Raw genomic sequence first — 27186 nt, 5'->3', positions numbered from 1 at the left:
TGGATAGAAATGAAAAGGGATTTCCAACTGGTTGCTACCTGTGTTCTCTGGATTCAGTGTGAAGTACTTCTACCTTGTATACAGATGCTTTGGATCAAATCAGAAATTTCCAGAAATAAAAGTAGACCACAGCGGAGGGCTAAGGAATCCATACTTGTATTTCCAAAGGGCAAATGCCTTTCCGTGCCACTGGCTTGTAGAGGGGAAATAATTATTGTCGTTTCTTTTTGGATCACTGGAAATAGGTAGGTTAGCTTGATCATCTTGTGAAATGAACAGGAGAAACCCTTGCTGAATCCTCCACAAACATCTTGCTGCAGAAGGGCTGAGCCAACTGCTGTAGTAAGTTTTGCACCTTCAGAGATATGATTGCTTCTGGATGTATCTGATAGTGCTGAATTGCTGATGTCCTTCCATAACAACTCTTGTTTAGGGCTTCTCTGCTTTGGAGGTATTTGCTAACTTCCTTGCTAACACTGAAACTTCAGCTGTAGGCATCCATGCAGAAATAGGACAGAAGCATTGTTTCCGAAATCATTTGGATACTCTTCCAATCACATCTGGAAAATTATGAGTGCAGTAGAGCCTCCTGAAGGAATACAGTCCTCTACCTTTGTCATCTGGGATGTGGGGAGTAGGTCTATATATGTGTATTCTGGTTTTTCCTTAAGAACTGCACCACAAGCATCTCCAGGGTGTCCACATCTGCCTAATACCGGCATGGGGGCTCCTGGTGCAGCGTCTGTGCAGACAAAGCAAGCTGATGCCTTTCCCTTTGTCTTGATGTGGTTGCCTGGGACATGAGTGGCAACTCACCTCCCATCACTGGTTTCTCTGAACTGTCCCAGCAGGCTGCAATGGTTTCTTTCTACAGAGGCTTCAAAGTTTCATGTCTTGAGTGGAAGACCACAGTGGTGCCAAGCTGAAGCCTTTGGCCGCTCCAGCGATCCAGTGTGAGTTCACATCCTGGGAAAGATCCCATGGTGGGATGTCCTGTACTCCATGGACTGCATGTGTAGAGCAGGACCTCCTGGGTCTTTACTGCTCCTGCCTGTATTTTTCAGGCTGGTCCCTGGGCACAGAGGAACTATTTGGCCTGTGTGGGTTGGGAAGCATCCATGTCTTCTCCTCCTTTGGCTGAGTTAGCAGACTGATGCTTGTGAGATGTATCATTGCACTTTCTGGAGTAGTCCAGAGCTGCCTGCCTGTGGGGTTATGCTGGTGACAAGTCTGGGCATGTGTCTTTCAGTGTCTCTGGGAGAACTATCAGACTTCTTGTTGTCCAGTCATGAGTGCAGGTTTCTGGAGAAGGTCTTAACCCTGGAGTCCCTCATCCACTTCCATTAGAACTTCTTTTTTTCCAAGACCTCTTTTTGGTAACTAAATCATAGAAGATGGTTATGTTAGTAATGTGCATTGTGTGTTGGATCAGCCTTTAGGAAAATTTTCGCTTTTTTAAAATAATAAAGGTTGTTTTGGTTGCTACTTTTGGTCATCTCTTGAAGACAACAGCTACAACTAGCAAAAATATGTCTGAAGCTTCTTTAAAAGATGTAAAATAAAGGAGAATTTTACTTCTTAAGTGCTTCAGTATTTTCTTCCATTCATTTGCCACTTTTCACTGTTGTTTGGCTTTTGTGTAATGCTTTATAAATGTTTCAAGTGAGAGGAAAACAAACTTTACCCCTCACAGATGCATTAAAGATGGCACTTGCTCTCCTTGCAGTTTCCACCTGATGTGCTGGTGTAGTTTAAATTACTTTTATTGGTACATGCAATTTGAGTCCTGATAGTTCCACTAGCAAACACTGGGTGGGCAACACCTGCATCTCTTTGCTATCAGGGCTTTTTATCAGAAAATTGTTAAGAAAATGGTAAAATTCCCATGTAGATGTTAATTTACTTTAGGCTGGGAAAGTTCTGGACACTGGGCCTGTTGTATGTGTCTTGCTCGTTATTTCAATATAATGATTTGTATTTCATATATCTGTTTTCCTCAGGTAAGAAACCAAAAGCAGCCTGCCTTTATTGAGTTCTCAAGAAGATAATCGACCCCTTGGTACATTATCAAGATGCATTAGGAACTGGATATGGTGCCAAAAGAACTCCATGCTTTTCCATGACTCTCTTGGACCCTGACTCAGATACTCTTGGATATATATTTCTGTTCTAAGGAGAAGAGTGCATACTCCAGTTCCTTTCTGCCAGCTTGCTGGCAGAGATATTTCACTAAGATCATGGACCATCCTAATAGGGAAAAGGATGAAAGGCAGCGGACGACAAAAGGAATGCCGGGAAGGAGTGGACATGGTTCTCGACCAAGCTCATCAGCATCTTCTGGTGTTCTTATGGTGGGACCCAATTTCAGAGTGGGCAAGAAGATTGGGTGTGGGAACTTTGGAGAACTCAGACTAGGTAAGAAGTAACGTTTTTAGTGGCCTGCATTATCCAGATTAGCATTTCACCACTGGATTATGAATACACCAAAACTTACCCTGGCTAGAGAAATGCTTGTCTTGTTTCCTCAAGTCTCAAGGTGCCTTCTGACTCAGAAGATGTAATTGTTGGCATTTATTTATATTTGCATAAAGTCAAAGTGAATACCTTGGAGAGGCCAAAGATGCAAATTTTAAACAATTCCAACAATGAAGTCTGTGCTCAGCACTGAATGTCTTGCCTAAGTTGAAAAAAAAAATCTTCTTAACTGCCTGAATTGCTAAATTTCTTTCTCAGTTTCTTACTTATAAACTGGGACACCTTATTAAAGTAGTGGGTGAGACTCTTTCTCAGCACTTGTCCCTGTCTTCTCCATTCCACCTCCCTCCTTAACCAGGATGCCCTGGTTTCAGCCCCATTGCTCTGATTCGTCCTGTGTCTTTGACTCACTTGTGAGGAGCAGGGTGTGCTGACTGCCCATCTGGCTGCTGAACCAGCCTGGCAGCCTGGGATTTTTCACGGTCCATTGATCTTTTTAACCACATGTCTTGCAGCTGGTCACCCAAACAGATGGCTACGCTAATGCAGCGTTTGTTTAGGATGGCTTAAGAGCCCAACACACTGTGTGGCAGTGACTCGAAGTCATCCTAAACAAATGGTTGTTTTTAAATGAGACGGGGGAAGCAGCCGGTATTTTTAATTACGTGCCCCTGAGCTCTCAATATTTGGTTTTGGGTTAGCTGCTGTAGCTCAGAAGCAGCAGCTCGTGATGGTCTTGATCATGACTTAAACTGGTTGAATTTCTCCTCTTCTGCTGACTGGGTTGGGTTATTGTGGTAGGGAACTTGAGGGTGCAGAAGACCATTTGGCTGACAGAAATATCCTTCTTCCAAAACTTGGTGTGTATTTAGGTTTAAAGTAAAATCCCCTGTGTCACCAGGCCAAGGGATGGTACATAAATGGATAAAAAAGTTGCTTCAGGTAACCAAAGGGCTGTAACACATAACTACTAATTTTATCTTTGTAGATTCCTGCTCAGAATCTGTGTAATCCTAGATTAATCTATATAAGCTTTCATTCAGAAGTTTGGTTATTACCTCTGTATGATATGCCACTTCTCCACATCATGGAGATTAACCAGCTTGCTTATGATCTTGTCTCAGTAAATAGGTAGTTTGAGTTTCAGCTTTACATCAGAGAAGTTTTATTTATTTGCAGGAACAGAGATATTGCTCCAAAGATGGAGAGAACCAAGGGCAGGGACTAGAAGTCCCACCTTCATAAACATGAGCATAATCAGCAGCTGAAGAAAAGTTTGGATCCTTACAGTCACATAAGTATTTTCAAGTCAATTCCTCCCCCTAACAGTAAATGTCACGATAGCAGCATCCCCATGGAGATGTTGAATTGCTCTGTGATGATCAAAACTCTGCTTCAAGGTTCTGCAGATGCAGTGGATCCCTCCAGATAACTGTTTTTTGCATTAATTCAGCTGGTGCCCAAATGCTAGTCCTTTTTACATGGTTGCTCTTTCTCATGTTTCTCAAAATTGCAGTGGTGTTTGATTTCTAACTAATGTATTTTTTCAAAGCACTGATGCTACACTGGAGATTGCACTTCTGAAAAATCTTGTTTACAGAAATACTCAGTTTTAACTATGGAAAAAGTATCACCTGTTAATTGAGAGGCTCTTCAAGGGTTTTGGGGTTTTTTTGTACACTGGTAAATGTTTTTCTCAGACTGGTTAGCTTAGTAGTGTGCTGTATTTGGGCAATGGGGCCTTAAGTGTGATAACAGCAATTAGGTGTAAGGTCCTTACAGAAGCTCTGCTATTGTTGCTTTTTGCAAGTCACTTTTGCTTTAAGAGCTCCAGTTTGCTCAAATATCAGGTATTTCTATTGCACAGATGTGATGCTAATTATCACAGAATTGTGCTGGGGGAGCAAATAAGGAACAAAATAGGAACAAAACGTAGGAGCAAAATAGGAGCAAACAAGTCTCTGATAACCATTTTTTTCCTGCAGAGATGAAAGGAGTGCTCTCTTCCTTTTGGCTTTTTTTGGTGTTTAACATGATTTCAGAGAAGTGAAGCACCAGTGAACGCTTTTAGTAACAGAGGAAGAACCAAGTCCTGCACTGATAAGCAAGGGGGAAATACATTTTTCCAGTTCAGTGCAGAATTACTCTTTTTTCAGGTGCTGTTTCTTCACTCTAAGCTGCTCTTGCTTCATGCTCCAGTGCCAGACAGAGAGGACTGATTGTTCAGGGAGGGGACGGCACACGTGTATGGAAGTTCTTTTTCTGCAAATATAAAGCTCACAGCTTCAGGTTCATTTTTCTTGCTGCAAACACAGATAGCCCTGGGGATATTTATTGTATATTGAAGCACACAGGAGCAGTGCAGTTGGGGTCCAGCCCTCAGGCAAGCTGAAATGGGAAGATGAACCAAAAACTCAGCATCTGGCCCAGAGGTGTAAGATCAGACAGGGTTGACTGGATGCTCTTTCTTCAGACAAGCCACAGATTTGTTGGTCTGTGAGAGCTTTGGTTTCCAAAGCAGCTCAACCTCCTACCCAGGGTTTTAGAGTGCCAGCAAAGAGCTGGAAGTCTTGCTTGTCATCCCTGGGCCAGACTCTGTGATTTTATGGGATTTTGTTGCCTTTGGTGCAACACCAAGCCCTGTTGTACAGCTTTCATTTATCTGCCAAGTTAATTCTCATGTGGATTTGGGAGCTAGAGCACACCTGAAGTTTTATAAGTGTGACTTCTGCCATTACAATGTCCTGCATCTCTGCCCCAAGCTGATGGGAGCTGTCACTATGTGAACCAGCCTGAGAACAAACTCACTGGCCTGTAAAATTGTGTGCTGTCAGTAGGTGCTCACTGCTCAGGAGAAACATGATTTAACCCGCTAAAATCTAAGGCCACAACTGTAAAATTTACTGCAGAAAATGTCATCAGCTGAGCCTAAACCTGCCATTTTGTACTGGTGCATGGACTTACCCAGTGGCTGTTCCTTGTATTTACCTGAAATCCCAAACCATGATTCCTGTTAGGGATAAATAAGCCTCTTTAGTTGCCTTTGTTTTTCCCAGTGTTTGGCACCCGTATTTAGTAAAGCATGAAATAAAACTACTCCTGTTTCTGGAGGGTGGAGGGTTTTCTCAAATAACCATTAAGTTCAGGACAGACCAAGGGCTTTTAATGCTGAGCTGTAGATTGGAGCCCAAATCCTTTTTCTGTTATGCAAATGTTATTTGGTATTTTCAAAACAGTGTTCAACTATCTTTTAAAAAGATTATTAATGCAGCTTTTCTCTGTGTTTGGAAGGGAAAAAATATATTAGGCAAGCTAGATCCTGTTTATTGCTTGTATGCTCCCTTGGTAGGCTACTGCACCAAAGAGACTTACGGAGAAGTCTGTGCTTTCATGTGCTACCCAGAGCAACTGTGTGGTGTCCAGAAGTCAGGCATCAGCATGATTCAGGAACAGGTCTCTGGAAGAAAAGCTGGTTTCCTGTATGTTGCCAACTCAGAGTAGGTCAACCAAAGCTCGGAAGGTGCCCCTCAAAAGCAAGAACCACCCAGCTGACTCCCGGGCTGCAGTTTGAAGCCAGGAGTTCTGCTTTAAAACAAAGAAAGCCACAAAAATTATATTAGCGTCTGATATTGGGGCTGTTTTTGTCTCTATTTCCCAAATAACAAATCATCATCATAATCATCAATGTAGGGCTAGAGTAATGCTAGATGTGGAGGGTGTGGGTGAGAGCAGATCCTATGTGGAATCCACACTAGGAGGGGTTATGTGGAGTCGTGCTGCGGAAGGTCCAGCAGATCTGCCACCACAACAATGGATGGCAACTCATGTTTCAGCTCCCTGTGGGATCTGCTCTCTGCTCTGCAGCCTGAGGTGGGCTCTGGGATTTAGGATGACTGGTTGGATGTTTGCTCTGTTACCCAGCTCTGATCTATTGTCAAAATGTATTGTCTGTGTAGTGACAAGCTAGAAGGAAGGGTCAAAGCATTTTTTATGTTGGTTGCGAGACATTTGTACTTGTGGCTCTTAACTTTGACCTATGGGAATGGTGCACACGAGGGATGGATGAGTTTGGGCTCAGTCTGTCTGCAGTCTCTCTGAGTGTTTGGTCCCTTGTGCTGCCAGGGCTTGAGAAATCTACTCTGATAGATTTCCCATGTGAATGCTGGTGACTTAATGCACCCTTTAGAATATGTAGTTCGTAACTGTCAGTGGAACTACCTAAAACTGAGGCACGAACTTAATTGCTGCTCCATCAAAAGCTTTGCCTGAACTTGAAAAGCTTTTGTTAGTGCAGTTATATCATCTCAGCTATATTACAGATCTTTTGTCTTACTGAGATAAGATGCAGCTTCTATTTGTGGCTTCTTTTACTATGCAGATTTGCTTTCTTCTGTGAGCAGTGCTGCCTTTACTCATCTTTTTAATACCACTGCTGCCTTGTAGGAGGAGGAAGAAGAAATCATTACACCTTGGAGAGTGTGATAGTAATACCGAGGGGCAGGTCTTAGTCTGGAACAAGTCAACAGAGGGATTTTTAGGATTGCTTTGCCATCACAGCTGGCAAAGCAAGCATCTTGTACTGCAATTTTAGGAAGGTTTTGGAGTTCAGAAGCTGGACCCATTTGCCACCCCGGTGTGTGCAGTCTCCCCATGCATGGTGCTTGGTCTGAAGGGGATGAACTGGAGGATTAATTGATTCATTTCCCTTTGGCTGCAGGCCTGAAATCTGACTAGTGTTTTGCCAATCCCAGCTTTTTAAGTGAGGAATTTCATTACCAAAATTGTCTCCTGTCTAGTCCCCAGCCCTGTGAACCAGACCATAATACGCCATGCACCACATGCATGGAGAGTGCTAGCAATGTCCTCTGCCTTGAAACATGCTTGGAAGAGCTGTGTTTCCCCAGTGTTATTGTCCAACACTGGTGGGAGTTAGCAACGAATGTTGTTACAAGGTCTGGGGCTCCTCACTCCCTGGATGAAATTAAACCCCTGCACGATGAGCACCAAAACTGCCTTGAAATGGTGCATCTCCAAGGAGGTCCTGGGATCTGTAGGAGATATAGTTCCCATCCCTCTTTCCTTGTTTTTTTTGTGGTTTAAAGCATTGATTTTTTTCAAGTATTTGGGCTAGAGCTTCCCTTGGTGTGGCTCAGTGTCTTCAAACTGAGCTTCGGGACAGGAGATCACGCCCTGCTGAGGGGAGTGGGCAGTGTCAGTGAGTGGTCATGGCTGGAGCTGCTGATTTGACATCCTTGCTGGTAGCTAACATGGAGCAGGGAATTTATGTGTATTTAGGCTTCCTTCCCTTAGTGTCCTTGCATGGGCTCTCCCTGCCAGTTGCTGAATAGCACCAGGCTGGAGCCCTTATCTGCCTCAAAGGATGAAGTGCTTAATCCTGCCGTGTGCTTTTCTGCTGATTTGCCCTTCCAGCTCTTTTAGAATCCACTTTCCAATATCTGCTTCTTCCTGATGCGACTGCAAGATCTATTTTGTACCCTTCGTTTCCAGCCTGGGCATAATGGGTCATATTAAAAGACCTAAAGAAATAGATTCAAACAACCCTGTGTTGCAAGGGTTAACGCTGGAGCTCAGCTTACACATTTGCTGGCATAAAACACTTCCTCTAAGCATATTTAACCTCACATTATTTAAATTACTGCCCTGTGTTAAACAGCATTGCCCGTTATTGTAACAGGTTGAAGCTTTCCATAATTTTTTTTTTTTGCTTCCTGATGGATGTTAAAGCCATCTGCTTATGTGCCCCATTTGAAATTCAGAAGCCAGAACTACAGTAAGGGGTGGTATCAAAGAAGTTAAAAGCAGAAAATATGAAGCTGTTATAAAGTGAAATAAAAGGGGTATTTCCCCAGCTAAATATATCAGGCTTTAAAGATGACTGTCACAGAGGGCTTTGTGCAGCAGAGGCTGCCCTTCTCAAATGATATGATGGAGCTAGAGGAAGTCTAAAAGGTAGCAGAGATGTGAAGACAATGGGACAGATCAGGTATGAGCACTGCTTGAGCATCCTTCCCCAGTGAAACCTCCTCCAGGAGAGCTGGCTGTCAGTTATGAGCAGCGTGGAGAGGGTGAAGGAGGAGTGATTGCTCAGATCACCAGCAGAGGAACTGGAGAACACTGAAGGATATGAGAACTGGCAGCTTCAGGACACACAGAGGGATACTCCTTGACACACATAGTTGTACATCTCTGCCACAGATCGTGAAGGAAGCTAAGGGCCTGGTTCAAACATCAGACAGGTTCCTGAAGGAAAAGTTTGCCTCCAGCTGTAGCACAGGTCGGTACCAACTTTGAATTGGAGTAATGGAGCTGTAATACCCCAGCAGCAGCCTCCTGCATGCCTGGTTAGCCTCTTCCTAGCCTCTTGCCCTTCGTGCCTGCCAGAGCTAGGATCAGACTAGACTCTTCTCCATGTTTTGGGGTCCTGAAAATGGGTTTTTGAAGATGATTGGTACCATATTGAAACTGAGAAGTACTGGCCTTGCTGGGTTATGAGAGTCACCTTTGTGCCCCTAGTGTAGAGAAGGCATTTTGTCAACCCTGCTTGCCTGCTCATAGGGGAAGAAATAAAAGCTATGTGGTGGTACAAAGGTTATTTTCATATATCTCCTTGCACAAGTGACTTTGATGTGCAGCACGATTAAGTTAGTGAAAGTCCCTATAGATCACAGATAAGAATTGTTCAGTGTCCAGCAGATCTAAGAGATTTCTGAAAGGAATGATGCTTTGACTCTTCCGTTTTTGTTCTCCAGACATTTTTGGCATGATGTGGATAATAAAACCTAATGTGTCTGGGCTACCTCCTCCAGTGCTTGCGTGGAACATAAGTGCTACCATAAAACATGATTACCTTGTGCTGAATGGAAGACAGTGTTTGCCTGCCCTGGTGAACTGCAGCAGCTGATTATTTTGTGGCTTATACTTTGTTAAAGGCGTGAACTTCAGTGAGGAACTGAGAAGACACCTCTTTGCCATCAATATTCTCTTCAGCCTTGTGTCTCTCTCTGGCTGCATGTGTTGAACGTGGAGCTAAAAGTGTTTTTTTTTTTTCTTTTTCCTTTGCAGGTAAAAATCTCTACACCAATGAATACGTAGCGATCAAACTGGTAAGTGGAAGTTTCAGGTGTTCTTGAATGACTTGTACTTCATTTTAAAAATTCAGACAAAACCAACTTTCACACTTTGCCCTTAATGCTGCTCTCACCCTCAATGAGAATAACTGTTTTCAGTTGAGATAAATTCTTGAGAGCACTAAAAAGGAGGACATACCCCATCCCTCCACCTGCTGAGTGGGTTTTGTACTTATGTGGTCTCTAGTCCAGTGAGCGCCTTGTTCCTCTTCTCAAGCCTTCCAGGTCCCAGTGAAAAGCACTGACTGCTGCCATTCCCTGGACTGAGCCTTTCTATTCAGGACACCATCTCTAACTTGTAGCTCTCTCAGATCTAAAATCATGGCCCACTAGTTTGTGTTTCTGCCCTAATTTTTCCTGTCTGTAAACCTAGGGCTTTCATTAGTGTCTTGGGGCTTTCAGATGTGATATCTTCAGCTGGTGTGCTCTTGTCTCATCCAGATGCTCTTTAATCACAGGTCCAAACCCTAGAATCTGAAGTTAAAGCTGTCATTAAAGCTCATTCAATATGGTCAGCAAACATGCCTGTTTGCCCACCTGATGTTGTCTGGCAGAATGATGGGAGTCATTCAGATTACAGAAGATCAGGGTGGACTTGAGGTGTTGATTCTGATCACATTCAAGTGCCAAAAGTTTTATAGCTCAAACATTCTCCTTGTATGATGCATAGTAGATGAAAAATAATTAGGGCTTTGCATCTTGTTTTCAAGCCTGTTGCCAAATGTCAGAAGATATTCCCTTAAAGAAATAAACACCTGCAGTGGAGCTTAGGATGTCCTTGATAGGGATCCACCTTGGGAAGGAAGACTGGCACAGGTTGAGTAGCTCCCTTTTGGACACATCTGATCGTTGGAAAATGTGCTGTGTACCCAGACAAGGTGGTTTATTGAATCAACAATACTTATCATTTGCTTTTAAAGATAATCCCACAAAGTTATAGTCTTGGAAGGGGTAAGGAATTAATACAGATAAAACACAGATGGATTAGTCCAAGGGATGCTTGTTTCTCTCAAAACAGTTCCTGCAGTGATGCCTTCCAGTAACCTGAACCCTTTCAGTAGGGAGATGACAGAGCAGGATGGGATTATCTTTATCACTCCCTTGATCTTGCATATTTTTTCCAGTAGCATTCTTTCTTTCTTTCGTGTTCTTTTTTCCCGAAAAATATCTTGAGTGTTAAAACTCTGCAACACACTCCTGCTTGATTTTCCCTGTTGTGATTCATACTTTAAAATCTCTGGTCCTTCACATTGGAAGGAATGGAATTGCCATTCAGTGGCCATCCAGGCATTTGCAAACCTGCTGTGTCTTTGAGAAGTTTAATAAGAGAACAGTAGAAGAGATGGGGATTTTTTGGTCTCCCAGTTTCAGACCATATTCCCCAGGGCTGAGAATGACTCGTCCTCATTAGAGCAAATACATTTCTGTATACTTAACACATTTCTGTGTACTTCATTGTCATTTTCCGTACCATTCAAATATTTTGTGGACTAGTGGTCTAGTAGCTGCACTTGGAGGCCACATTTTCTTTTATCTGTTTCACTGGACCAAGTCAAAACTCTGCTCCAAGTTCTTCTAGCAGTGTGAGATTGTCTTCTGCAACAGCTTTTTGTGCCTCCTGTCATGGAGCTGAAGCTGGAAACTTAGTGATTAGAATGATGGATACCAAAGAGCTGATCAAAAAGTGCTGGGAAATTCAGTGCTAATGTGTCATGGTTTCTCTTTGGGGAAAAGGATTGTGCTGCATCTTGGAAAATACTGTCTTCTCTCCTTGGTGCCACCACACATCTCCTCGTCCTACTCTTCAACTGAACGTTATTTGTTAGGGGCATTTGGGAAGTTTGTCTTCATAGAATCACAGACTGGTTTGGGTCGGAAGGGACTTCAAAGATCATCTAGTTCCAACCCTCCCTCCACAGGGAGGGACACCTTCCATTAGACCAGGTTGCTCAAAGCCCCCAAAGTCTTCTTAGCTGTATTTACTGGTTTCATTTTCTGAGGGTTTTGACCACTGGATTGCACATAGTAGGAATCTTTCCCTGCCCATTGAACATCCATTGGTGTCATCCCAGTGCAGCTACCAAGCTATACTCTCTCATAGCAATCCTGATGCCCGCTGGTTCAAGCTGTGGTTTAGCAGTTCAGTTATTTTACCTACAAACACAACATCTGCCAGCATCTTTAAACCCTTGGCCTGCAGGACAGCCATCTGTTCTGGTATGATCTTCTCAGAAGCTGCTGCAACTCTGGCAGGGGTCCAGAGCTCAGGCTTGCACAGGTCCTGATGCTGGGATGGCTGAGGTTTTCTTTCCCTGATTTTGTCATAGGTAGCCTCACATCCTGATATATTAACCATTCTACCTTTATCCAAATAGTTTATTTGGATATTTATTTGCATAAATAAACTATTTGCAGAACAGGCTGAGTTCCTGTTACCCTAAATCCTTGTGCTGTCCACGTGGTAATAGACTCTGCCTCAAGCCACCATCAATGATTATTTTAATTTAAATGCAACCTGTACAACAAAATGTGTTTCTGCATTGCTTTATATTTGCTTTCATTTTCCTCCAGAATATTTTTCACCATTGTTATCTTAGTAGTTGGTCATAATTGGCTTCTGAAGGTCTTAAACATGAGAAAGTTGAGAAGCAACTAGGCACATTTTTTTCCCCCTCTGCTAGCAGATGGAGGGGATGGTTTGAGCTGATAATGAGCAGCTTGGCTGGAAGTTGAATTGCCTGAAATTCTGTACAAGAATTGTACTTCTGACTTAAAAAAACCCTCTTTAACATGGAGTTCACACCAAATGTGGACATTTGTTTTACTGTACAGACCAGAGGTGAAACAGGGCAAGTGGATCAGCTAAAGCTCTCTTGTCCTTCTCTGGGACAGTTCACCATACTGAAGATGCTGGCTCACTCTTGTCTGTGTTCAGCCTGTTTTGCTCTCACTCATAGGAGCTGATGTGAAACACAGAAGAACTTATTTTTGTTTTGGTCTCAAGAGGCTCCCTTGGAGGTCAATGTATTGATTATGGATTCATTTCATTGTGAAATGCAAGAAAATAAGTAAAATCCAACCAAAAAACTGAGGCCAGTATTAAAATCCATTTCAAGGATGCCAGGGCAGTTGGTGTATCCACATTACTGCCTATCCCAAGTCACAGTTTTATTGAAAATGTAATTACTCAAGTCTCTTAATCCTCTCAATTTCAACTTTTATTTTTAGAAGCTTTATAATCTTGCATGTTAATGCTTTTATGGATCATAGGCACTAAGTTTTGTGCACGAAGTGCAGATGAGTAACAGTTGAGAAATGTAGTGCTGTGGATGCATAGCAGACTTAGCCTTTTTTTTTTTTTTTTTTTTTTGCATGTTCTGTGTATAAAAATAGAATATTCTTAAGTGCTTTGACTTTGTTTGACTGACACCTGCAACTGAAGAGGGAAAACTTCTTCCTGCCTTTTTGCTAGATAGTTGGCTGCACTGTAGCACTTGCTGCAAGCAAGATTGTGGATCTATACAACTGTGATCTGACTTAAAACACAGTTATGTGCTTCAGCAGTTTTCAAAAATACAGGCTTGTGACCTACAAAAATACTGTAGTCCACTGTAGTCCACAGACCACAAAATGGACCAGGGACTTGGTCTTTTGCAGCTTGGACTTTACTCCTGCCAGTGTCCAGGGTCATTCTTCAAGGACCAGGAGCTTTGTTGAACGATTCTTGAATTTCGCTGCCATGAATGAGCTTTGTATTTAGATGAGGTTATTTCTCCTTTGGAGTCCCTATTTCAAGTTTTACTGCTTTTAGTTCTCTATGTATTTAAATTCTGTCTAAGGGTGAACTCTGTTGTTAGACTTTCAGTCTAGGGTGGTTTATCTTGAAACTCCAAGCATTACATACAGTCACAAACATTCACAAACCTTGACATACAGATAAAACGTTTTTCAGTCAAACTGCTTTTACCTAACTTTTTTTTCCTTGCCATTTTAGGAACCAATAAAATCACGTGCACCACAGCTTCATTTAGAATACAGGTTTTATAAACAACTTGGAAGTGCGGGTAAGTAAACCCACTTTAAGCTTATAGTAAGTTTGTAATTTCTTTATTAAATCAAACATTGCCATCCTATTTGGTGTGTAGCTCTTACTTGAACTTACGGATCAGAGCAAATTCTTTTAGGCTCACACAACTTCTGGGAGAGATTTGATCAAAATTACACCATAATGATACTGGGTAATTATGCAGACCCAGAAACTTGTGTTAGTGAGAACTGACTGATATGGGAAATACCCATGGAAGTGTCTTTCTAAAACACCGGAAACTTTGATGAAAGAAAATTCTTTGTGTATAGAATGACAGGTTCCAAAAGGTGACATAAAGTCTTAAAATTTAGGAAGTTGTGAAAGTAGCATAGAGCTTTCATAATAAAAATCAGAAATATTTTTTCACTGATATTTACTAAATCATAAGAGTGTCCAAAAGAGTGTCCATAAGGCCATGATCTCAGTAACCTCTGTTTGACAGCAAATATGAGAAGCATATCACAGGATAAGCCAGAAGCTTTTTTTTTTTTTTTTTTCTGGCAGGCTCTCTGATTTCCCTAATACAGGGCTTGAGCTTGTTTCTGATAGTGTTTGGATTTTCCATTGCTGAATTTATGGTTCCTTTTTAACCCTATATAGTCTTTTAGTATGTGCTATTTCCTGTGCCAAAGATTTCCATAGCCCACTACTCAAGGAACTCTCTGTGAAGCAAGGACCTTCTCTGCTTCTTCTGTTACTTGGTTGTATGTTAACACTGGGTTATAGGAAATTGTTTACATTAGTGTAATTTTTTTACACTTTCTTCTGGTTTTGTTTTTCCTGTCTTCCCTGTGTGAACCTACCTTCAACTTCCTCTCCTGTTATCTAAGCATTAAGTTGAATAGAGTGGAAGAAATGTCTGCTCTGAGCCTATAGTATGCAGTATCTTAGCAGTCATCCTGCATTTTTCTTTTCTGCTTCTTCCAAGTAATTTTTCTCATGAGTTTCCTTAACTTTGTGTAGCACATCCTCAGGAGAGTGGGTGCTCTTGCACCCTATGTTTTAAGGTTTTTTTGCTCCTTGTAGGATCCTGAATCTGGGATGTGAACCAAGTAAGTTGTCACTATTGGAAACACTACAATATTGTTAGTATTTTTTGTCAGCTGAAGTAAGGTGCTCTTGTCTGTTTTGTGTTCTGGTGATTGCATGTGGCATTGTGCACAAAGCTCCTGATGGGTTGATTTTGTCACTTAATTCCAGTTACCTGTTTTCTTGAGACTTGGGGCATTTCTGCTGAAGCCTGTGTAGCAAATAAATCAAATAGAGGTTCACAGATTAGGACAGACACTTAATTCCACTGCTCACTTCCTACTTGAGGTCAATTGATGCTGGCCATCTCTTTGATAACCCAGCAAATGTCTTTCATGACACGTGAGTGAAATCCACCCTGCACTTGCTCCACCTGTCAGCTTTCTACTACTCTTTAAACATATTGAGGAATTTTATAATTCGTCAGATGACGGGGGCTTGGCTTTATTTGGGTTAGATTAAGTATTGTTTATGGGTTTTCCTCCACTCCTAATGAGTCTAAACTTCTCATCCTGCAACATTTTCTCACCCACACAGGGCATTTCTGCCCTATCTGATGCGGTGCACACTAGTGGAAGTATTTCTGAGTACACTGCCATCAGACATGGAGGTTTTGCCCCCAAGATCTCTCTTCCCGTGATTCTAGGGTGGGCTAGCTGTCATCTCAAGCCTTTTTTTGCCATCATTTGTCAGGAATGTTGAGATGCTTCATGAACAACATGCCTTTTGTTTCTATCTCTCTGTGGTCCCACGGGCATTGCAAACCCAGCTCAGATAATCTGTTGAATGCCATTAGAAGCTCTTGTGCTCCAGTTCTGCTAAAACAACTGGAAATAGGCCAGGAGCTCGCATGGAGGATGGGAGCCATGACTCTGGTCTCTCCATGAAACTTGGAACCCGAACAAAATAAATTTTGATGGAGTCAGACTGCCAGGACCAGGAAGCCTTAACTCGGTGTCTGCATGCCAAACTAAGAATTAGGGGAAGACTGTCTGTAAAGACAGCTTGGTGCTAAATATGTGCCGACTTTGGGGAAATAGATGGGTTTGTTGTCAGTGATATCATTAATGCCAGGCTCCCCTTAATGGTCCTTGCTCAAAAACTTCAACTGCTCAAACAGACCCCACTGAATGAAAACTGGAAGTGTCCAAACCCATGGTGTGTATGACTCGGAGGAGAGCAAGAGTAGTGTCACATGTGACATACTGTTCAATAACTCAGCCAATTAATCTTGCCAAATCACATGGCTGACTGTGAACCTCCCACTGTTAGCCTAAAAAGTCAGGCTGGTAAAGGCACTGCTGAAACCCCACAGTAGCAGCGTGCTCCTCTTGTTAGTGCAACTGCTGCGTGCAACTGCGTGTACAACCAGATGGTCTCAGCGAGCAGCATCTCTGTGAGAAGGGAAAATTGTCATCACCTGCAGTGTTTGGAGAAAAATGGTTTCTTTTCCTAATGAGAAGAATTTTAAGGGGGGTTTCCTTTTTCCTAGATGTTCAGAATAAACACTTTTATACTGGATGCTAATCGTAGGAAAATTAAAGTTGGAATTGACAAACCTACCTTGCCATCAATCAAATAGGAACCTTCTTGTTGGATAGTTCTGTGCGGGTCAAGAAAAATATTTTGCCTCTGGGATGTGACTGAATGTGTACACATGTAGTTTGAGCTAGCCTGGAGGGAAGTGTTTTGTGTCATTCAACCTTAAAAGAGAATAATCTTGGATGTTAAAGACTGCAGAAAGCTTGGTTGTGGCTTCCTTGCAACACACTAGATCAAGAAGCAAACTCTAAACTCAGGAGTGTAAAGTAAGGTTTTGTGCCTCAAACCCTCCTCAGGAGCCCTGCCAGAGTTCTTAAGGAGGTATGAAGGGCTTGATTGTAGCAGTAAGTCAGGTGCTACTTTTGGAGAGAAATTTGTGAGCAGCTCCATAATGCTGATTTTTTGAGTCTACTCCTGCAGTATATTTGCAGAGTACTTTCTGGGAGCTTGTGCCCCAGAATTGTAGAACAATTCAGCAGTTAATGCCAGGAGGATGTATATCAGTATCTGTTACCTTCTTTACTTGTTGCCATCACCTAAAACTAGTGAAATTAGTCTTTTTTTTTGAAGTTTAGTTTTCTGTTTTCCTTGGTGTAGTCCTGCTGAGTAGCAAATAGCCCAATAATTCAGGGCTCTGTCAGAAGTTAAGTCCCGGGATGAGCTTCCATTTGAAATGTCTCCGTGTGAACAGAGGAAGCAATGCAGTGGTATGACATTGGCCTCTTGCCAGCAGCACTGTGGCTTCCTGTGCCCTATGCTCCGTCATCATCAGTATTCCAAGACTTTCTGACAAGGCCCTGACGTTGTGATGTTCATCTCCCATCAGCACCAGTTTCATTTGTTTGCCAGGTGGTTCAGCTGACCACCACCTGTCAGCTTGGATTAACCGAGGAGAGGACTGGATTTTTTGTGTCTCGAACACCTTAAGACACGCTTCACACATACACACCACTAAATGGAGGGGTGTTTACTTATAGAAATGGGTTTTCATCATTCTTCCTTGAACTTTTCCACCCTTCCCAAAAGAAAAGGCAAGGGCCTTCTGAATAGTGACCATCTGCTGGCTTGTTGTATCTCACTGGGGAATTAAATATTTCATAGCCTAAAACATCATAAAACTGCTTCACCTTAATGTAGTCAGAGAAACAAGAGCTGCACACAGCACTCTGGGTGGGGTGATCTGGACACAGAGGAGGACAGCCATGCTTTTATATCTGTCTGTCTCATTGCTGGATGTTGGGCTGCAATCTGCCACAGCTTTCTTCAGGCACTGGTATTTCCAAGCAGCTGGTTGGAGCTGCACATGAAGATACTGTCCTCTCCTCTTGGATGATTGCTTCAATGGGGATGGGGTTGTGTAAAAGGCGACTCCCATTGCTCTCTGCTCTCACAGAAAACAGTTAAAATGTGCTTTATATTTGCAAAGCCTTTTAAGCTTAAGACACTGCTGTGTTTGCTGCTGTAGGAACCCCCGTGTCCTTCATAGAATCATAGAATTAGCTGGGTTGGAAGGGACCTCAGAGATCATCAAGTCCAACCCTTGACCCACCGGTGCAGTTGCTAGACCATGGCACTGAGTGCCACATCCAGTCTCTTTTTAAATGTCTCTAGGGATGGAGAATCCACCACCTCACCGGGCAGTCCATTCCATTGCCTGATCACCCTCTCCGTAAAAAAATTCTTTCTGATATCTAACCTAAATCTCCCCTGGCACAACTTAAGACTGTGTCCTCTTGTCTTGTTGAAAGTTGCCTGGGAAAAGAGACCAACTCCCACCTGGCTCCAACCTCCTTTCAGGTAGTTGTAGAGAGCAATGAGGTCTCCCCTGAGCCTCCTCTTCTTCAGGCTGAACAGCCCCAGCTCCCTCAGCCTCTCTTCATAGGGTCTGTGCTCAAGTCCCTTCACCAGCCTGGTTGCCCTCCTTTGGACCTGTTCCAGGACCTCGATATCCTTCCTGAAGTGAGGGGCCCAGAACTGGACACAGTACTCGAGGTGTGGCTCCTTACTCAGAGCTGTGGCTCAGCTGCTAGGAGTTTTAACATGCCCTTGCCAAACAGAAGCTGAAGATGCTGTTCACGACCACTTCTAGAAAGCTGTTGTGTTCCGTGGAACAGAAGTGTCACAAGGCTGCATGCATGCTGGGGTGCTGGGCTGCCCTGGAGCTTCTCCATGTCCCTTGACTGCTGCAGGAGGGTGTCTGGATAGAGCGATAGAGCTGTTGCCTCTCCTCATCCAGCTGCTGTCATATCCAATCGACTTCATGTATCTGTGTCTGCAGAGCCTCCTGATGGAAGCTAAATGCTGAGACTTGAGGATGAGCTTTGTCCAAGCTATTTTCTCTCCAGCTGTGCTGGTTGGAAGGGGGAAAAAAAGAGGCCTTGCTTTGCTCAGAAGTTAAGGCAATCATGTCTGCTGTTTTGATATGTATTTGCAAAGTGTGTTTGTCCCTAAACTCTAAGCCTTTTCTTGAGGACAGGGAACCCACTGCTGTGTGACCATTACTGCATTTCTCTGAGCCTACTTCCTCTCTCTCAGGATGTGACTATGGCTGAAAAACATCTCCACTCCACCAGGAAACTGCTTTTCAAACGTGCTTCCATGCAAATAAATAATTCACCATGGTCCTGGGAGGTATTGACTTTCCAGTGGTGTCCAGTAGATGTAGAGGAATGAAATGGTTTTTGTTACTACATTTCAAAGCCTCTCTGGCATCTCTCCTCTGTGGCTGTTAACACCGTGTGTCATGCTGGAAGCTCTGCCTTGGGAAGGTAAAATGGAGTACAGCTCATTTTCAGGTTTCTTTCGGCTGCGTTGAGCTGCTGATCATGTTCCTGCATAGTGACAGCATTCGCCTGTGCGCAGTGTGTGAAGAAGTCAGGCATTTTTGATTCAGTAGTAGCTTATTTTTATACCAGCTCCGGATGAGTCACACCTTCCCCTGCTCCCTCCCAGTCCCACCTTGGGATCCAAAGCATCCTGGCACCAGACTTTCATGCTGTAGCTGTGTGGCCAGTGTCCGTCCCCAAGACAGGGAGGTGACATTCCCAGCTGGATGTCAAACATCATGAGCCTCTGTGGTGTGGAGGTGGAGAGCAGGGGGGAAGTCCAATGTGTTGGAGAATCCCAGGAAACCGAGAAGGTCTCTGCTCTCCTCAGCCCACACACTCCATGAGTCACAGCGTATGAGCACAATGTTCTGCGGCAGGGAGGGAGATGCCGGTACATATAGAATATCGATGGATTCTGTGGTTTTGTTTTAATTCCTGCTCTGTAAACAAGTTCACCTCTAATGAAGTGTGGAGTCTGTGTGTTTACTTGTGGGCCTCTTTCTGTTGCACAACTCGCTGGAGCAGAGCAGTCTGTTTACTTGTCAGGAAGGAGGACCGAGGAAAATGAGGGTGGTATAAATAACCAAGCCTTCTACATCGTCTAGGCAGTATTTGCATATGTATTTTTTTCAATGTGGCTGAACTGTCTCCTACTCCATACTGTATATTGTTAGGTTTGGGGATTGCCTACATTGAGCATGTTTTTCTCCTTCTGTGTTGCTCTTGCTTTACTCATGACCTGCTGCACGCTTTGTAGGTACCGGTGTCCTTTATAAAGAAATTCTTTCCATGCTGGTTTCACAATGCTCTCAGTCATGTAGCAATTAGGTAGGGGTCATTTCGGTGTGAGGTGTTGTATGTATAGATGTAAACAAGTCACCAGGGTGGAACATGCTGCCAGTACTAGCTATTTCATAGGGAGCTCCCTGTGTGCAATGCTGTTCCCCAAGGGAGCTGGAGTAACTTGAGGCCACGTAAGTGAGGGTTTAATGCAACATGTCTACACCCCTGTGTAATTAAGGAGCATGAGCATATGCATTAGCTGTTGCTGTGGTTGCTTTGATCTTCAGAAATCCCACTTTTATTTGTCACCTTGATGGAAATGTTTCCATGGCCAGGAGTGGAGCTAGCAGAAGATCACACCACAGCAAGGTGCTGGTTTGAGGCATGAGGTGGTGGGTGGAGATAGTCCCTCTGTGCCCTGGAGTGGGTTTCTGCTGGCGTGGAGTGACGCTTAGCCCTTGCCTGAAGCACATTCATGTCCTGGTTCATTGTATGGAAAGTAAGAAGTGCTGCAGCCTCCCTCTTTGAAATATTTGGAAATATTTTAGAATGCGTGTTCAGTGTTACTATAAATATTTCATTAGTAACTAATCTGTGCAAGATGATACAAAACTGGCATCCACTTGCATGGAAGACAACTTGCACCTTTGGGTCCTGACTTGTATTTGATCATTTCCCTACTTCAGATCCTTGTGATAAATCCCAACGCGTGCTTTAAGCTGTTGGGTTCATTTCCTAATAGTGAGGAAAAGCTCTTCTTCCTCCAGTCTCAGATCTTGCAAAGAAACACACTGTTGGCAATAGACATGACATTCCTCAGCAAGGAGACTTGTTCTTCTTCCTCTGAAAACGGCCTTTGTAAACACCTACTGAGCTGCACCCTTAAAGAATAGTGATCAGCTTCATTATAAAGTCAGGGCAGTCCAACAAACTTTTGAACTTAAGGGATCTCTGACTTCAGAACTTTTGACTTGCAAAATAAAATAAAATGTAGTGGACTACTGTAACATGCCCAGTGGAAACCTACCTGCTTTCAAAGCTGGCTCGCCATGATCTCTGAAGAATAATATTTTACTCTCTGAAAATACTTGGATTTTTTTTTTTTAATGTGGCTGTTCCCTCGTTAGGAAGGGCTTCCTGAATGTGTGCCTTTCAGCATCTCAGTTAACATCAGAAATTTTTACTTCCTTGGGCTAAATTTAGGCTTTGCCAGTTGGAAGTTATCAGGTGCTTTTAAAGCAGGGCCATTAGTATCTGAATGTGAGATTAGGGCAGTTTCCTTTTTATATTTTGGAAAGTCCTCGTTCATCTCAGTTTTCCAGTATTTGTTGTGGTCATCACAAATCAAAACCCAGCAACATTGGGCAGTGTGTGGAGGGGAACAGCAGAATGCTGCGTAGCTGAAAAATGCCTTTCCCACATCTTTTCCTTGAAGCCCTCAACAGTGGTCATAAATCTGTATCAGTCAGATTTATGTCATCGAAGTCATCCCTCCATGCCTTTTTCTTCCAGTAGACAGCAGCATCTTCCAAGAGTGGGTTGTGTGATGTGCCCAGGATCCAGATGAGCTTTTGAGGAGAGGGATGGGCTGCTTGATCCTCAAGGTCTCTGTGCTGCTTCTGGTGCTTTCTAGCAAATGCTGAGCTGCAACATCTTGTGCTTGCCAGCAGCCTGGATTGTGCTAGGGACTCTGAGGAGATTAAAATACTCATTGTTTGAAGATAAACTTTGGAATTTATATTTACATTGAAGCAAAAACCCAATTTGGCAATTAGGGCACCAATAATTAATAAGGATGTAGGAACTAGTTATCCTTGTCTCCCTTTCCTAGCCTTGCTGTGAAAATTTTTCAAGCCTCAGGACACTGCAATTAGAAACTAATTGAGGTCTAGAGCTATCAAAGTAATTTTCTGGAGGGGTGATGTATTTGGTTTACAGCACTGCCTCGATTCCACCAAAGCTGATTCCCTTTTGGAAGGTGGGTGCCTGATTTAGTGGGATCTCTTTCACATGCTTCTGCTTCCTAATCCCCAGAAGCATCCTCCGCATGCCTTTGCTCCTCACCTTAAAGAGAAGCATTTGAGCTGTGCCAAGGAGGTTTGATGCAAAGTTCTGCTGTGTAGGGCTGCCTGCCTCCCAGACTGGCCTTTAAATGGCTTTGCAGTTTGGATTTCTGAGCTGGGCCCTGCCTGCTATTCAAAAACCTCCTTCTGTCTCCAACAGATAAGCCTTAGACTCTGCCCCTGGATCCAGCTATGTTAGAACAACTTTCCAGCCAGCTCTGCCCTGGGTGGAGACTTGCAGTTTTGTAATCAGTTTTTGGTCTGAAAGCAAACGTTTTTTTTCTTCAGAACGCTGTTCCTACCTGCTCGTGCTCAGCTATCTGAAGATGAAACAAAAAATGGTATCTGGAAATAGTATCTGATTTAGCTCTTCTGAACCTCTCTTTTGCTGGCAGTTCTCCTGTGGTAAGAGGGAGTGGGAGGTTTGCCATCAGGCTGGAAGGACCATGTGGGTAACACATTCCTACTCATCTGATTGAATCCCTGATCCCCTCAAAAAATTACAATAATTACAGGGATGGTGAATGACGGTCTCTTGACTTGTGGTAAGTTTACGTGTGTTTGACTCTCAGCATCCATCACTTATTAGTTTGATACTACTGGAGGAGTAAATCTTGTGGCCTTTTAATCAGTCCATCCGTTGGGTCCTGCACTGATACTAAAGCAGCTTTGATGGCAGCACAAAGGGTTCCCTCCATCAAGCTGCCCTCGCTATAGGACCAGGATGAGTGTTTGTAGGGCTGAGCTGCACCACAGCTTTGCAGGCAGGGCTCAGCACCCCTGGGGGATGGCATGTTCTGCCAGGAGTGCCACCTGGATTGTCCCACCATGGCCTGTCATGCTGGCCAGTTTAAGCTGCCAACTCCTTCCTCTGCATCCAAAATGGGGACTGTGAGTCTGATACCACTGGCTGCTTTATCAGCCTAAGCTGGACCTGTCTGACTGGTCATCCAAGACCCAGATGGTGTTGGACTCGTGACAAATACCACCTGTACGTGCCAGTTTTGCCTCATATTGCTCTCCCATCCAGGCTGGAATGACTCCTGGTCACTGCACAGCAATATGGTTTGCAGCTGAGCTGTAATTCCAGCAGTCAGATCCCCTCTGCATTATCATCATGGCACTTTCACTCTGGTTTTGCAGCTGGCTGCCATGCTGTAAGCTTAAAGTATCACTTAACTCATGCTATAGATTTTTGGCATGTGGATGGGAAGGAAGCAGGGAAGAACTGACAGTCAGCAATGGAGATGAGCTGATGATGGGCAGGGGCCTCCTGGGACTCGGTGTGATCAAACCAAAATGTTCCTCTGGACAGCAGAGGAGCGATTCATCAGAAGTCTTTTATTATTACTGCTTTCTTAGCATTTTTCATCTGCCAAGAAATAGCCTCTTCCTTGGCACTTCTTCTGGAGTCAAACATGTGTGCTGCTGAGCACTCCTTTGCAATCCAGAAGCTCTGTTGTTGGTTTTTCTTAAGCATCCTGTAGATCATAGAATAATTTAATCATTTTGTTTGGAAAAGACCTTTGAGATCATCAAATCCAACCATTAAACTAGAACTGCCAAGGCCACCACTAAACCATGTCTGTCAGCACCAAATCTACACAGCTTTTAGGTGACTCTACCACTGCCCCCATTCCAGGGGTTTCTAAACCACCCCTGGCACAACTTGAGGCTGTTTCCTCTTGTTCTATTGCTTGTAAATCGGGATAAGAGACCAATCCCCCTTTGCTCCAACCTCATTTCAGGCAATTGCACAGTGAGAAGGTCCCTCCTCAGCTTCCTTATCTTCAAACTGAACACCTGCAGTTCCCTCAGCCACTCCTTGTAAGACTTGTGCTCCAGACCCTTTCCCAGCTCCCATTCTCCTCTCTGGACACACAGATTATGCAGATTTTACCTGTACTGTAATTAAACTTCACTTTGTCTCAAAGTAAAAGGAACATGCAGTTGCAGGGCATAAATGGTGTCATCTTAACTTCTCCATTATCTGGTTAAAATCAAGAAGCCCAAACCTGCTTCTTGATTCCCTTTCAGCATGTAGAGCTGATCCCATGCAAGAACTGCACAGCCGAGAAAAACTGAATGAGAAAAAAACTTATCTTTGGTATTAATCAGCAGAACTGGATTGCCATCACAGATGTCATCTGGCTCCACACCAAACAGCAAAACTCACCCAGTATGGAGACTTCATAGAATCCCAGACTGGTTTGGGTTGTTAGTGACCTTAAAGCTTTTACAGTTTCAACCCTCCTGCCATGGACAGGGACACCTCTCACTAGGCCAGGTTGCTCCAAGCCCCATCCAACCTGGCTTTCAACACTTCCAGGGATGGGGCAGCCACAGCTACTCTGAGCAGCCTGTGCCAACCTCTCAGTGTCCTGCAGGAGCAGGAGGCCACATATTTCTTGCTAGATCCATCAGGCAAGAGCCATGATCACAGCTGCAAAGGTTGGTTAAACAATGTGGAGCCAGTGCATGGAATGACTTTTGCCTTGAAACTAGGAGTCCAGCCTTGGAGGTAGAGAAGCAGCCTAGACATCTAGGTCCTTCTGTTTAGGTGTTGTCTTATGTGCCAGCTGCTGTTGCCACAAAAATAACAAGGGTGTATCAATGCAAAATCCAACAGTTCCATGGAGTTTTGAGGACAGTCATTTCCCTTGAGCCCTAGAAAGGTGAATTCAGGCTCCATAACTTGACAAAAAAAAGCCATTTATTGTATTGTGCTTTATTCTTTTGTCTTTGTCAGGAATCTAAACAAGTCACTTGACTATTGTTCACTCATTATGGCTAAAAAAACTTACTGTGAATGGGTGGTTTTGGGTAAATTCCCCAGATATTGAAAGTCTTCTTTGTAGCTTACCCTCTCCAGTTAAAGCTGATTCTTGTCCCAATCTTTTTTTATTTTGATGAATACAAATGTGAAGGTCCCCTTGGTATCTTCTGAAGCTGCTTTTTTCTTTGTGTTTTTGAAGAGTTCTTTAATGGAGTCAAGCTCTGAGAGCAGGAAAGCAGATTGTTCAACTGGAGGAAAATTAAATACCACCCCATTTTAATAACATGATTGGGGAAAATTGTTTTTCTGCAGTTGAAGTAAAAAATCAAATTGTTTGGATTTTTACCAGCAGCAAGTACAAATATGTTCTCCCTTCTGTCCTTTCCATGTCTGTTTTTCTTCCGTTTCTTTTCCTGTGTCTTTTTCTTTTTTTTTCCTTGGTAGATTCGGATACTAACAAGCTACTTAAAACAGTAGGGGTTCAACACATCCTGCATGTTCTGAGAAGATGCATAAAATCCACTGGGTTTCTGGAGGGAATCTGGAATCTTGGAACCTGCATGGAAGCAACTCCCAAACTCATCATAGATATGAGTAGCTCTGTCTCCTCATGGCTTTTAGGCAACTATTGTGCTGCTGTGTGCCTAATGTCATCTCCTCTCATTAAATGCTCGGTTTGTTTTGCAGTCCTCAGGGGAGAAGATACTGATCCAACTTGGGATGGTCTCCCTTCCTTAATGTCAAAGTACCTCTTGGGTTCAGGGAGCATTTGAGCTGTACCTCTTCCATGTCTAAGGGCAAAAGAAATACCTTGCTCTGCCTGTTCTCTCTCTCAGCACCAGCTCAGCACCCTTCTCACTTGCTGGTGGGGAGGAGCAGAAGTACTGCTTCAGCTGTTTGTGCTGGGTAGGGACACTGAAGCATTGACCATTTCCTAGAAAGGAGATGATTCCACCCAGAGGGACCTTGACAAGCTGGTGAGGTGGACCTGTGCAAATCACATGAAGTTCAACAAGGCCAAGTGCAAGGTCCTGCACATCCCAAGCACAAACCCAGGTTGAGCAGAGAACGGATGGAGAGCAGTCCTGAGGAGAAGGACTTGGGGGTGTTGGGTGAGGAGAAGCTCAATATGAGCTGACAATGTCAGCTGGCAGCCCAGAAAGCCGTGTCCTGGGCTGCATCACCAGCAGCATGGCCAGATGGGACACGGAGGAGATTCTCCCCCTCAGCTCCACTCTGGGGAGACCCTCCTGCAGTGCTGTGTCCAGCTCTGGGGTCCCCAGCCCAGGAAGGACCTGGAGCTGCTGGAGCGAGTCCAGAGGAGGCCACGGAGATGATCCAAGGACTGGGGCAGCTCTGCTGTGGAGCCAGGCTGAGAGAGTTGGGGTTGCTCAGCCTGGAGAAGAGAAGGCTCTGGTTAGGTCTTAGGGCACCAGGAGGTGAGACTGGATGATCTTTGAGGTCCCTTCCCACCCAAACCAGTCTGGGATTCTGTGGTTCTTAGAACCAACAAGAGAAAATACGCTCAGTCACACAAAATCTCTGTCCTTCTCCAAACTCTTCCAGTTACTGGTGAAGGGCTGTGCTGAAAAACTTCGGCAGTTCAACTTTGAAGTAAGACATCCCTGAAAGGTATGGAATCACAGACTTTTAGGCTAACTTTATTCTAAGTAACGAACCTGTCATAACTTTTCTCCCTAATTTTGAAGCAGATTTTTCAGAAACCCAAAGGTCAGAAGGAGCCTTTGTAATTCCAGCTCATAAGTATAACCTGTTGACCTGTATTTGGATAGGTTTGAACCGTCTGTCATGGATCATATTTTAAGAGGCTAGAAGATGAGATCTTGGCCCAGTCAACTCTGACAGCAGAGCTTCTGTTTCAGCCATGATTTTATTCTGATTTAAAAATTAAGAGAAGGGTAGATCCTCATTAGCGTAATCAGCTTAAATGGGTTGACTACTCTAAAGCAATTTATTTAATTTGTTTGGAACATGTTTAATTTTAGCTATAGAAGCTCAGCTCTTGCACAGTTGCTATCTATGCTGATTATCATGTAATTTTGTGTTCTGCGATTTGTAAGAATAAACTTGCTGCTCTGAATGAGAATTTTTTGACAATCTACGTCCCATTCATCAGAGCTGCTTTAAAATAGCACAGAACTAATTGTGTGCTGATGCTGCTGTTGTGTCTCTGTGTCCATTTCTATGAGGAGTCCTTCTTGCTGCTTATGTTGAGCGTATTTTTGCCTCGAGCATCAGCCATTCATCTGACACTGGATTGCTGCCCCCTCCCTCTGCCTTTCAGGATTGAATTTGGGGTTCCCTGGTGGTGTGTCCCATCTGCAGGAGAACATGCAGGAAGAGAGTTTATAAAATTCTTCTGTAATTCTTCTTGAAAGTGGAGGTGTCAGCTTCTCTTGATTTGGCCACACCACATCTCAGGGCAGTAGAAACC

At 43.6% G+C, this 27186-nt stretch overlaps 1 protein-coding gene across 7 annotated transcripts in view; it reads left to right on the top strand.

Annotated features, from left to right (window-relative positions):
- CSNK1G1 (casein kinase 1 gamma 1) overlaps nt 1-27186 on the top strand; it is a 107430-nt gene that overhangs the window by 46250 nt on the left and 33994 nt on the right. For 6 of the 7 annotated variants that reach the window (XM_071754474.1, XM_071754475.1, XM_071754476.1 and 3 more), the window contains 3 exons: nt 2001-2415; nt 9559-9599; nt 13618-13687. In XM_071754474.1, coding sequence (XP_071610575.1) covers nt 2238-2415; nt 9559-9599; nt 13618-13687 — 289 coding nt within the window. In that variant the 5' untranslated portion in view covers nt 2001-2237. The remainder of the gene's footprint in view (nt 1-2000; nt 2416-9558; nt 9600-13617; nt 13688-27186) is intronic. The other variant, XM_071754480.1, reaches the window with a different exon arrangement.

Source organism: Heliangelus exortis, chromosome 11 (assembly GCF_036169615.1).
Source record: "Heliangelus exortis chromosome 11, bHelExo1.hap1, whole genome shotgun sequence".
Lineage (NCBI taxonomy): Eukaryota > Metazoa > Chordata > Aves > Apodiformes > Trochilidae > Heliangelus > Heliangelus exortis.
This window is presented reverse-complemented; position numbering and strand designations above follow the sequence as displayed.